Raw genomic sequence first — 13,762 nt, 5'->3', positions numbered from 1 at the left:
CATTTTCATCTCATTTTTCTACCTCTCTCCCATGGCAATCTCATCCATCTCTGCAGATGACTTTCATCCGTGTTCTGGTCTTTTTCCAGATGCTTTCTAGCCTTTTCCACTAGGTAGCTTGCAAGTACCTCAAACAATAGGCACCAACCACCAAGCTCATCACCCAGTCTCTCCACACTGTTTTCCTTCTCAAAATAGCATCGTCATCCTCTCATTCACTGGGCTCAACACTTCAAAGTCGTCTTTGATTCTTCCTCTTCCCCCCACATTCAATCAGTAATCTGGACCTGCTGGATCGCGTATAAGCCTTCGTTTCGTCTTGCCTCGACCATTATTAAAAGCGTCTCTCTAACATTCTGTATCTGCCAGGATCCAGTCAGAAAAACAGAAACCACACTAGTTTTTTTAACAGAGAGAATAGAGGCAATTGGCTGAACAGGTGCTAATCTTTGTTAAAAAGCAAAGAGAAACACATTGACTTAAGAAAGAGATAGTAACTGCAGGAAGCAGCTACCACCTCTGGGGCTGAGGAAACAAGATACGGGGGGCATCCTAATTTAGATGCCTCGTGGAGGTCTCCCAGGGACTAGGAGACAGATCTCGGAGGAGAGAGCCCTGCCTGGTTACTGCGGGTGCTCCTAAGAGGGGACAAAGGAGCTACTTTGGGGTCAAAGCTAGACACTGATTCCAACTGTCACTGTCAGGGTGAAGGGCCACTATCTGAACAACACTGGGAGAAACAGCCATCAAGTAGAATGGAGTAAGTCCCTTCGTCCCCTCCCAGTCTACTGGCAGAACTTAATAGAAAGTCAGCGTGAAGGGGATTGTCGTTTTCAGCATCCTGGCCACAGAGCCACAACACAGAGGACAGAAGCTGAATTTCACACATTTCCCTACCACTGGCTTCTCTCTCTCCACAGTTTATTTTCCAAAGATTTCTGAATAGCCAGCATTTATCGAGTATTTACTATGTGCCATTCACAAGTCTAAGCCTTTATTTATATGTAGTAACATTTAACCCTCATAACATTTGGAGGTATGTGCTATTATTATCCACATAATACACATGAGGAAACTGAGGCACTAGGAAGTTAAGACATTTGACCAAAGAGAGGAAAGTAGCTTGTAATTGGTAGATCCGGGATTCAAACCCAAGGTGTCTAGCTATAAAATACAGATCCTCAACCTTTTTTTTTTTCTTTTCAGTTTTCACACTGTGTACCTGAGGGAAAGCCTGAATAGAACGGTGGGGGTAAGATCCTTAGGTAAAAATGATTCTCAAATAATAGCATGTACACCTAAGAATCATCTGGGGAACCTGAAGAAAATATGGATTCTAGAACTCAATTCTCAGGTACTGATTTGAAAGGCCTGACATGAGGAATTTAATTTTAGATCACACGATCCCAGATACTACCCCTCCACCCCCACCCCCTGTGCATGATTCCAACGTAAACGGTCTATGGACCACGAGTTGAGAATACTTACTTGGCAGGGCCTGGTGAGAGAGAAGATATAACTTGGAAAAGTCCTCTGTCCCCCACTTGAGAATCAGTATTCAATTACAACTCCGATCACATCACGTCCTACTTAAAAATCCTTCAATTCAGCCAACAAATGTATTCAACAGATTCATTCAGGTATTTATTGAACACATACTATGTGCTAGACCTAATATTGTAGGTCTTGGAGAACATCAGTGAACAAAACGAAGTTCCCGTGTGGACCTTATATTCTAATGGGGCGGAGAGACCGTATACAATAGACATAATACATTACATAGTATGTTAGAGGTGGTAAGTGCTACAGAAAAAAGAGAGAGAGTAAAGAGGAGGAAGAGTGCAAGAAAAGGACATTACAACTTATAAAATATTGGCGAGCACAGCCTCACTGAGAAGCGGACATTTGAAAAAAGCTGGAAAGAAGGCACTTCACCTTACGGACATCTAGGGGAAGAGCATTCTAGGCAGAGAACAGGCAGGGAAAGACCTGAGGCAGAAGCACGCATGGCAGGTGTGTGGGATGAGCAAAGGGAAAGCGGGAGAAGCCAGTCAGATCCTGTGGGGCCCTGGGGGTCACGGTCAGGGCGTTGGCTCTTCCCGTGGTGAGAGGAGGAGCTACTGGAGGGTTTGGAGCTAAGCAGTGACATGATTCAATTTGTCCTACAAAAATCACGTTGGCTGCTTAGAGCCAGGTGAGGGCAGAAGATGGGGAACAAATAGGAGGGCTGTAGTAATACAGCCCAAGGTGACGGTAACTTGCAACTGTAGCAGCAATGGTGGCCAGAAGCATTCAATTCTGGCTGTATTTCAGAGAGAGAGCCAACTGGATTTCTGGGGTATTACGAGAAAGAGAGTCATCAAGAAAAGATTCTACGGTGTTAGTCTGAATAATTGAAAGGATGGAGTTTCTGATCAACTGATATGGGGAAGACTGAGGGTAGAGAACTAGATTGTTTATTTTTTATTTATTTAAAATTTATTGTATGTTTTATTCTACTTTTTAAATCTATTTTTTATTTGTGTGGGTGAGGACAGGTTAGAACTTAGTGTCCAGTTTCAATTTTGGGTATGTTAAGATTAAATACCTATTAGATATTTAAGTGAGAAAGGAGGGAGAGAGGCTATAGCTTGAAAAAGTCCTTCTGTCCCCCAACTAACAATCAGACTTTAAACACAATTCTGATCATATCACGTCCTGCATTCATTCAACAAATTCACACATTAATTGAATACATACGTGTCAGGCAGTATTCTAGGCGACTGGGACTCTAGAATGGCTGCCCCACTTAGTACACATCTATGTGACCTTGGAGAAGATACAAACTTCTTGAGGTTTTAGTTTCCTTATCTACAAAGGCTCTGTAGAAGAAAGAGTGGATCCTTGAAGAACTGAAAGGTCAACAGGGTTAGAGTACACAGCTTGGTCCAGAGTGAGACTGGTAAACAAAACAAGGTTCCATTATGTAGGGCCTTGTAGGTCGTGATGAGAATTTTAGTTTTTACCCCAAGAGCAATAGGAACCTATTAAAGGGTTTCCAGCAGGAAAGTGACATGCCCAGGGGCATATACACAATATCAAGTTACAGTTCAATTACCGTGTTTCCCTGAAAATAAGACCTAGCAGGACAATCAGCTCTAATGCGTCTTTTGGAGCAAAAATTAATCTAAGACCTGGTCTTATTTTACTATAAAACCAGGTATAATATAATATAAAATAAAATAATATAAAATAAAATAAAGTAATAAAATATAATATAATATTATAATATAAATACAATATAGGGTCTTATATTAATTCTTGCTCCAAAAGACACATTAGAGCTGATTATCCGGCTGGGTCTTATTTTCGGGGAAACAGGGTTGCATTTTCTCCAGAACAAGCGAAATTAGCAATTATAATCACACCAGTCTAATATTTTAAGGGTAAATATTAATAATTAATAATACTAGGCAAAAAAATAATAATTAATCTTTAAGATTTCCTATGTTCAATTTTCTAAGTAAGATGGAAAAGTAAATTAAATCTTGCTTATTGGTGTTAACAGTGGTCTCAGCTCATTACTGGAATCATGAATGAGTTGTCTTATATATACCTTTTCTCAATTTAAGATTCTAGAAGCGTTGTCAGAAATTAAGTCTCAACTACAAAAAAATTATTTTATTAAGTGTGAAAGCAAAACAGGTATGTCTATTTAAATATTTTTTTACATATTTATCAATAAAACAAAGACAAATAATTTATCAAAAATTACAAGTTTAAAGAATAGTACTATTTGAAACAGCCAATACAAGTATCTGAAAATATCACATTTACTCATAATTAGTGAATATTATCCCCCCGCCAAAAGTAAGTTGCATTTGTGAAAAGTATAAAAGTTGTTCAGATGTCTGCCAAGATTGCTTACGAACAGTCCATCTTGCTAAATCTAAAAAAAGTGTAGTGCCTTTATCGAGAACTTATGTTTTCACCAAACGGCTTTAAAAGCCACCTGTGTTTTCCTCTGGGCTTAGGTGACCTCTAAATCTTCACTTCACTTTCAGACCACAGGGCATGAACTTAAATACAAACAAATCAGAGTGAGAGCTCTGGGTTGCTTTTCTTCATACTGAGCGAAGAACTTTCTCCTTCGCTGGGTGAAGGACCATGGTGTATTGTGACGTCCAGTCTATTGCACAGGGCTTCACCAAACCAAAGCAGCCGCACTGAAAGAAATCTGCAAGGTTCTGTGTGAACCCAAGGCTGCCAAGAAAGAAAGAGAACACGTCTTCTTACTACATTTCCTGGTTAGCTCTTGACAAACATTCACTGAAGCCATAAACATACACTGAGATCCTACAATATACAATGCCCTTTGAGGCTCCTGCAGGAATCCAGAGGTGAACCAGACAGTTCCTGGGCTTATGGGACCTTAAAATTGAAGCCCCGTTCCATTTGTGGAACCAAATCCCTAATTTTGAGATTCCCTGGTTTCTGCCTAGTAACTAGGTAAGTTCGTTTTGGTTCTCCCATTCACTAGGACGGTCACTGCCGTCAATAAGTTTCTTTCCTTCCATTCCCACTGCCCTAATTCAAATGTTGCTTGTCTCAAAAGGCAGATAGATAGGCCAGACAAGATAGTCACGATGGGTTTTCTCTGAACTTTCTATGACGCCCCGGTCTCAATTCCTTCCAATTCATCTTACATATTGGAGACTGTCTAGTCCTCCAAAAACTCTGATGTATTCACAACCCTTCGCCTCCCAATCAAAACCCTTTAACAACAGTCCTCTGCCTAAAGGCTCAAATCCAAATCCCTCATCTTTGTGTTCCAGGCCCTGTACAATAAGCCCCAAGAGGCCTCCATTTAGCTCCCCAAACTCATCTTTATAAACCTCCTGCTGCAGCTACTTTGGTTTTATTTTTCCCATAATCATAACTGCGTGGGCCATTCTCCCCTTCTTTGCCCCCTGACTTCCGGTAACCCCTCACCCTTTCAAGTCCCACCATTTCTCCAGGCCCAGGTCAAGGCCATGGCCCCTTTGGAGGCTCGCCGACTACAAAACCTTCAGCACCACTTTTTCTCTATTGAATTCCTGAATACTGCTATCTCTTCCAGTGATGAGGAACGTGTATTTTTATGCATGTGCCCTATCTTCCAAGCCTAACCCACCCCCTTACACACATCAGAACATATCTGTGTGAGGATGCTTGTGCTGCTGCGGCTGGTTAGTGACACTGGTCAGGAAAGTCCCATCACTACCCAGAAGGCGGCTTCCCAGGATGAGGGCTGACTACATGGAATGGATGGGGTCGAAGCGGGGAGACATGTTAGGGATTTACAGGGACCAGCTCCAGAGCTAGATGGTAAGTGAGTCACTTAGAGGAGGACAAACAAGCAAAGCTTTGGTTTGGGCAGGATTTGGAAGCTGGAGTCAAAGTGCTTTCAAGGCCTTACCATTAGTTCCTCCAGCTCACGTTGCCATTACTCAGCAATTCCCAAACGTGCCCAGCTCTCTCACCTCTGTCCTTACTGTGACTCCTCTCCTGCATTTGGAATGTCCTTCCTTCCATCTCCATCATGGCCACCCCCCAACTTTCAAGGCTCAGCTCTATCACTAAGGCTTCCATTCTTTAGTGGAGTAAATATTTATTCTTCTGTTAAGCCTCTGAGCAAGGGACCTGATTATCACTGCCCGTCTGAAACGATCATCACAAGCTTAACACTACTCTCCACTCTCCATCACTTCAGCCATCTAGTCCCAATTAAGTCACTTTCTCTCCTCTCGAAACACGCATCAGAGTCACATCCCAGGCTCTGATTTCTTTGTCTAACAGCCTAACAGTTCCATCTAGTACCATGAATGTGCTTTAAAATAGACTGCTCGTGAGATATGCAGTGAGCATTCAAATCCCTGGAGGGCTCTGGGTCACCTCTGCAGCACGCCCAGCCTCCAAGACCCCATATGTGTGACAGGGAGATAAGCTTCAAAGTCTGATTGTTCATATCGTAAGACAATGACCTTTCTATAAACACTCTAATTTTCAACTGAGGACAGGTTTTATGTAACCAGTGCTTGGGGAAGAACCTATCCCAAACCTGAAAACCTAGCTTCTCCTTAACACAGGTGGGCACATTAAACATAGGGCTTAAATAATTAGTGGTGATAGAGAGCCAGGTTGAAAATCTTGGCAAAGCTGACAATCTAACGCTTTCTACAGAGAGCCTTGTGGCTGACTTTCCCAGCCACATGCTTAATTATCTCACATTGACTTCATGCCAGCAACAGGCCACCTTGTGACCATGTGGTTTGACTGGAGAGATTCCCCATCCTGGCAAAACTTCAAAGTCACTTATTATTTGTGCTCAGTCCAGCAGACCAAATCCCAAATTCTTACCACCTTGGGGCTCATGACCTTACCACTCAACTCCTGTCACGGAGGCTTCCAAGAAAGAAGGTCAACTCTACCAGATAGCAAGTTAGAGGACAGCAGAATGGCCAAGGGTGGTAGCACCTGACTGGGTAACCAACGGCTAGCCTAGCATCTTCCATAGGACTCAGTGGAAAGAACAGATCTCACTTACTTGTATGGTGTCCTCCTGAGGGACAACGGCTGTTTCATGTGCCTGCTCTGCTTCAGCAGGTTGGTTCTCTCATGGGAGGTCAGGCCCAGAAAAGCAATCTGAAAAAGGATGAAAGGTACACAAAAAACACCACATCAAGGCTCCATCACTCTCAGCAGTCAGGGCATCATAGGAACATGGCAAACATTCAGTACGCCCTCAAAGACACTATCACCTAGCCTTCCAACCAAGGATCATGATAAGGGCAGATTCAGCAGCTCTAAACTAGACTCTCCCACGTCAATCTAGTAGCTGGGCATTCTTGTTTTCTGATTGTCTGATTTTTATTAACCTTTCAGGAAGCACAGTGCATTGACTCTAAGCCATGAAATAATTGTTTTAGTAATTTAAGCCATGGCTTATGGCCATGTTTAGATTCTTAATCCATTCGCCATTCAACTGTTAGATGAATAAAACAGTGTAAGGCCAGCCTCAGTGCAATTATCTCAACTTGTGTATTCGTTCTTAGTATCTCTTTGAAAACAGCCAAATCAAAAATAATCAGAAGTGAAGAACATTTAAAATCTATCAATTTGGGGAAAGGTAAGAATTAAGGCAACTTAAAAACTCCGAAGTCGGGCCGGCCCGGTGGCTCAGGCGGTTAGAGCTCCATACTCCTAACTCCGAAGGCTGCAGGTTCGATTCCCACATGGGCCAGTGGGCTCTCAACCACAAGGTTGCCAGTTCAATTCCTCAAGTCCCGCAAGGGATGGTGGGCAGCGCCCCCCTGCAACTAAGACTGAACACGGCACCTTGAGCTGAGCTGCCGCTGAGCTCCGGATGGTTCAGTTGGTTGGAGCGCGTCCTCTCAACCACAAGGTTGCCGGTTTGACTCCCTCAAGGGATGATGGGCTGTGCCCCCTGCAACTAGCAAAGGCAACTGGACCTGGAGCTGAGCTGTGCCCTCCACAACTAAGACTGAAAGGACAACTTGAGGCTGAATGGCACCCTCCACAATTAAGATTGAAATCTGACTTGGAAAAGGCCTGGAAGTACACACTGTTCCCCAACAAAAAATCCTGTTTCCCTTCCCCAATAAAATCTTAAAAAACAACAAAAAAAACTCTGAAGTCATTAAAACTACTACTATTTACTGGGTTATCTCATCGAGTCCTCAAAACAACTCAAACATCAAGTTCCTTATCTGTAAAACAGAGATTAACATCTACATCAGATTGTTTAGGGATCTGAGATAATACGAGTAAAATACCTGGTGCAGAGGCTTACAGAGGTGAAGTCACTGGTCCCAGGCCACACAGCTTAGGCAGTGAGAACCGGGACTGACACCTCTGCTGGTACGAGACAAAAGCCCATGGTCCTACCCAGCAGTCTGTGCCCTCAGTCTGACTGGATACAGTCAGAAGCATGACTCACAAGACCACTCAGGAAATAAAAGGCTTCAAATACCTGGCCTGTTTTGTTTGTTAAGCGATCAACTCTGCTCTGAATTCCTGTATCTGAAAGCTATCCAAACCTCTGAGTCCATTTTCCTGCCTTAGAAAATACAGATATATTAACCTTTCTTGTAAAAACTAAGAATATTATAGTCTCATTTACTTGTGCTTGTTCTAAGAGTCCAGAAAGGAAGAAAGAAAACTAGAACTGATGTGTCAAATCTCAGGCTCTTCATCGCACCCCACCTCTTACCAGCCCTATGGCCGTAACCAAGGCACTCAGCCTCTCTTACTCAGGCTCAGTTTTCTCGTCCGTAACATGGAGACACTTTGACACGGTCTACATCTCAACTGCTGGTGAGGAAACAGATGGAAAGTGCTTTGGAACTTATAAAGCATACATAAGTATTAGGTATCAGTAATTGACATTAACAATCACTGATGTTAATATCCATTCTTAGTGCCTGAGTCTGTAGCTATCAGAGGGATAAGAAATTAGGACGAATGTTCAGAAACTTCAGTTCAGTCGGTATTACCATGTTTTCCTGAAAAATAAGATCTAACCGGAAAACAAGCGTGATTTTTCAGGATGACATCCCCTGAACATAAGCCTTAATGCGTCTTTTGGAGCAAAAATTAATATAAGACCCGATCTTATTTTTGGGGAAACACAGTATTAGCTGAATTCCTTTCCTTAGCATTTTTCCTTTCTCTTTATTATTATTATTCTTATAATAGAATTGGTTACTTCCCCATAAAAGCGGAATACATTTTGCTTTTGTTGAGTAATGCTCTACTTATCTGAAGTCTTGCAGTAAGTGGCTCTGACTGATCTTGACTGCCCATTCCACGAAGGCAGGCCATAGCAACAGTGAGGATTTGGTTCTGCTCACAGGGGAAGGCGGGCAGCAGGGATGGGACAGAAGCTGCACAGAAAGCTGAAAGTGACTATTGCCCTGGAGCTTAAACTTTCTAATGGTCATGACCTTCTCTGGAAGTGCAATTACCATGTCCATTGATTACCGATGTGTCTTTCATTTCTTCCCCAGTTCTAGCCACTTAAGCAGTGCATAATAGTAAGGGTAACAAACAGGTAAAAAGTGAGAGAAAATAATCATCTCACATTTGCACAATACTTTATTTATATTTATACCATGCTTTTACACACTATATAATTTAACTATATGATGAAAAAAAGCCCTTAAATGGTACGGTCAGAAGATCTAAGCTCTGCATTCTGATTTTCCCACTCATTGAACAATTCAATTCACCTCTCTATACTTCTGTAAAATAAAGAGGGCCAACACTAACAATTAATTATTCTAACCATTAAGCCCTCCTGTGAGAGCAGACAGACATTATTCTCCCCCATTTTACAGACAAGGAAACTGAAATTCAAGAGTTATATGACATGTCTAGATCCACACGAAGAGTGACAGAGGTGAAACTAGAAACAAAGTCTTTTGATTTGAAATTAAAGTCTTTCTACCCAACTACAGGTTATTGGAAACTTTACCCAAAAGCATTATAAAAAAAGAAATATATACCTGGAAGAGCTGATTTAATAATAAAAATGTTGACCATGAGGAATGGAAAGTTGCTAGCATGAAGATATATAAAACCCAAGGGGAACAAGCCACAATCTGATTGAGGTAGGTCCATAGTCCATCTTCTCTGAATGTTGTGGCACAATGATTTGACCAATCTGTGAATTCAAAAAACAGAACCCATTATTTAAAAAGACAAAACCTAGTGATCATTATTCAAGAAGATAAAATCACTGCAGTTCTATTTAGGGAAAAGAGAAAGTAACACATGCCGGCACAGACCCGAACCCAACTTTAAGATTTTATCTTTCAAATGCCAGCTCAACTAACAAAGGCAAAAAGGCAAAGGCAAAAAAATAGTACCTCATTGTTAATTAAGGCTGTGATAACATTCCATCAGTAGTTGGCAGTGAAAGGGTTTAAGAGCAAAAAAAAGTCTGTAGAACCATCACTAAAATCAGCATATTCTGCATAAAATATACTGGCCAGGGAAGTTAATTGTTTGAAGACCTGACAACTGAGAATGATTATATTTAATAAATACTTGTCCTAGAAAATTCTCTATCTTACCCATGTTATAGCAAGATTTGGATCTATCACAGAACTAAATATAAACTCTTATTTATGGATTTTAATAAACCCTTAGGGTTTCAGATAAACAGGCCATGAAATGCTGTGGGCACAAGAAATCATATAAGCAGCTAGATACTACTGGAAACCCGACCTAACAGCACGCAGTTACCAAGTGAACTTCTGCACAGGAACCATAATTTATCCTACAGAGAGAGAAAGACCAGGTGAGGGAATGCACAAGACAGATACCCCCAGGAAAAGGACAGAGAACAAGATTCATATGATCACAGCTCCGTTTCTCCCTGGAACGCCGAAGTATATGCCAATTAAAAGAGAGGACTTCACTATGCCTTCCCTAACCCATGTAGCTGAGAGCAGCAGTTAGGTCAATACAGGAAGGCAGCAGCAGGAACAAGGGGACAGACCTTCCCGGTTACATAAAGCCAACGACTTTTACAGGCAGCATGACTGTTCATAAAGGGCAAATTATTTTTGAAATGAGAATTCTGTGGATTTGCACCTTGAGATTTCATAAATGCCTCTGACAACTTGGTAAATGGTTTTAGACATTTTCCCAATGCAATACTTAAGAGCTCCTGGGACAGGAAGAAAATGAGTCCGTGATATTACTATCAGCTGTCCATTTCAGTGCTAAAAATCTATTCTTTTTCCTTTTTGAGTCTCATCTGATTCTCAACCATCTTTCACGAATACACGCCAGAAGCATTCTAACAGCAATCATCATAGGGTAACAATCAGGTAACAAGTTAAGGCAAATTATACTCTTTAGAGCTTCATTAGGATGGCAAAGAAAGATACATCCCATGCACCTGATATGACAAAAAAAGAATATAATCTCCAACAGCAGGCAAAGAAAACAGCTGAGTGGGAAAGAACACCTATTTTCTTTCAGCTTATGGATTTCTACTGCTCTCTTCTGGGAATTTTTTTGATAACACAACATGATCTCAAGCTGAAGTTTTCATAGGACTGATTTCAGATTTAATAACAAAGACAGGGCTGTAAATGGACATGTACATTATCATGCAATGTAACACTTTAATACATACTAATACATTCTTATCAGGTGGTCACTGGCTAATGACAGGGAACTCGTATGGTTCCAACTCAATTGTTTGCATCTTTAGATAGCTCTGGTAATTACAATGCTCTCTCTAACAATGTCTAAAATCTTTCTCCCCGTAGTTTGAATAACGCTGACACTGAGTTACTCACTGTCCACCCTGAACACAGACCTCACACAAGGTGACACGGATGGAGGCTGTGCAGAACCAGAAGGAGCTGCAACCAGATCGCCCAAGGAGGAGGCTGCACAGCAGGGCTCTAGCAACAGGAGTGTTAGGGTAAACAATGAGGCGGTGACAGTGAGGCCTCATTAGAAAAATGAAGCGCTTTAAAACAAAGCTCATTTTTCTTGCCTGTGGAATAATGATAAATGACATGATAGCCTCATTCAGTGTAAAGAAATATTATCAAAATATAAATGGAATAAAACAAAATAGGTTCAGCTAGTTTACACAGTGGTAAGTGGATGTAAAGGTAGGGCTGTTCCTAAGAAACAAAACATAATATAAAAATTGGTTCCCAGCCAGAGAATAAAGACAAAGAGGAGGGAAGAACCAACGCACAAAATAAGAAAGCAACTTGGAAAGAATGAACGTGATGGAAAATCACTTCTGTCCTTATCAATACAGTCCTATGCTGGACATAGACACCAAACAAAGGTGACTATTTTTAGTGGAGAGAGAGAAGGGGGAGACAAGAGTGGTGTAAAACCTGGCTCCTCTCCCCTAGGATCAAGTCCAAGGCACAAGTTGGTCCATGGGCCAGCTTAAAAAGGTTTTCCAGGAATCCGCTTTAATGTCAGGCCTTCAAAGGGCAGCTCTTTTAACAGGAACAAGCACTGGCAAAAATTATTTTATTTCTTACACCACAGGACATCATCTGAGAGGTTTTAAAATTCCAGTGCTCAGGGTTAGTGCTGGCCTTGGACAAGAACTGAGATCTGGGATCACAACCTTCTGACCATCAGATCCATTTGAGATGGTGACAGTTACACTGAGCCACAAAAGCATTCCCTAGGTACCATCAGGTGGGAAGGCGGCTGACAAGGTAACTGAAGCCCTCTCCAGGCCTATGGCAGGGCAAACAAGAAGCCATTTCACATAGATACTAATTAACAATCTCTAAAAATGAAACCCCAACCCAAACAAAATGTGTAATATTGGATGTTCCAGGAGAAGGGAGCTGGGAGGCTGGGGGACATGGAGGAGGAATTATCTTCTGCAAATTCAATGAAATTTAAACTAAAGAAAGCCGGGGAGGCAGGGGCTTTGGATGCTAAGAAAAAAAAAATGTAGGAGAAAACTTTCCTAATGTCTCTTGAATTGTTCCAGATTTTAGCTCAAGAAACAAACCAGTATTCTACTGGCAAAATAAAGACTTGAACATGAAGACAACAGAAGGGTGGACGGAAACAGATCAGCAGTGAAATCTCTGCCTCTAGAGCCAAAGTCTCCCAAAGCTTTCAAAATAAATAAATAATGAACAGTTAAAGTCAAAATAAACTACAAGCACCATAAGTTTTTCTAATTAGGTAACCTATTCCAAGGTTTGAAAATCACAGTCATGCAATTCCTGAGAGCTACCAAAATCCCTCTTGCTTCAATTTAAACCCCGTTCTTCTCAGTCGATCCCCTTGGTACGGCTGCATGTCACTGCCTATTTGAGACCCCGAGATGCCCTTCACACTGCTACTGAAAACTTACTTTCCTTCCTCAGGGATGAAGCATCATGATCTAGTATTTTCTTCCAAGTTATTATTTCCAACCTTTCAATGACTGTTACAGTTTTCACATCAGGTATAAGTTGTGACCTGATACTTATCAAATGACATGTGCTTTCAGAGTTTTGTTCCTTAATTACTATGAGCACCTTCCCCTTCCCCAAACCTCTCTACTGCCAACCAATTTTTTTCCTGTTTTATTTACTTATTACTTCCCTTGCTTTGTACTTGAGTAGCTGATTTTTCCTCATTTCACCTGGGCATAAATCTGTACTTTCCTTAAATGATTTCTATTTTTGACCCATTTTCAAATTTATCAAGGTCACTTTAGAGTATAATCTCTTCCAAGGTATAGACAACTACCCTTTCCAGCATTTCTTGCAGCTTCCCAATGCTGAGTGCTTAGAGGCATCTGTTTCATTTTTCATTAGGGGTATGGTCTATAGTCATCCAGCCAGAATGTGATATATAAGAGTTTACAAGGAAAAGCATACACGGGTATGGGTGCATAAGCTTGCTGTAAGAAAAATTTATACTTACACATGAAAGATTCATATATAATCCAGTCACACACGATGGAAAGGAAAAATAAAAAGAGTATGTAATAGTGATGGTTGCCAAAACCTACATCAAAAAGAAAAACAACATATTTAATACTTTCTTACAATGATTTTCCAAATCAAGACCTTATTAACCACTTTCCTGTCCAAAGCCTTCACCACAGTAAAAAAGAAATAAGCTGTTGCTTTGCTTTTAAACACTGTTAAACCAAAACCAAACAACTCTGATATGTCATGGTCAACTGTCTGTGTTAACTGAACTAATATTTATTCATTAC

At 41.1% G+C, this 13,762-nt stretch overlaps 1 protein-coding gene across 2 annotated transcripts in view; it reads right to left on the bottom strand.

The window, feature by feature from the left end:
* Nucleotides 1-3,645: 3,645 nt before the first annotated feature.
* ZDHHC13 (zDHHC palmitoyltransferase 13) overlaps nt 3,646-13,762 on the bottom strand; it is a 47,640-nt gene continuing 37,523 nt past the window's right edge. The window contains exons 14-17 of one of the 2 annotated variants that reach the window (XM_019742618.3): nt 13,465-13,548; nt 9,546-9,703; nt 6,566-6,663; nt 3,646-4,242 (exon numbers count right to left, since the gene is read on the bottom strand). In XM_019742618.3, the coding sequence (XP_019598177.3) occupies nt 4,104-4,242; nt 6,566-6,663; nt 9,546-9,703; nt 13,465-13,548 (479 nt within the window). In that variant the 3' untranslated portion in view covers nt 3,646-4,103. The remainder of the gene's footprint in view (nt 4,243-6,565; nt 6,664-9,545; nt 9,704-13,464; nt 13,549-13,762) is intronic. The other variant, XM_074336120.2, reaches the window with a different exon arrangement.

This window comes from Rhinolophus sinicus, chromosome 14, assembly GCF_057876585.1.
Source record: "Rhinolophus sinicus isolate RSI-liver-muscle chromosome 14, RSI-T2T, whole genome shotgun sequence".
NCBI classification, from domain to species: Eukaryota; Metazoa; Chordata; class Mammalia; order Chiroptera; family Rhinolophidae; genus Rhinolophus; species Rhinolophus sinicus.
The sequence above is the reverse complement of the archived record's forward strand: the minus strand, read 5'-3'. Positions and strand labels throughout refer to the sequence as shown.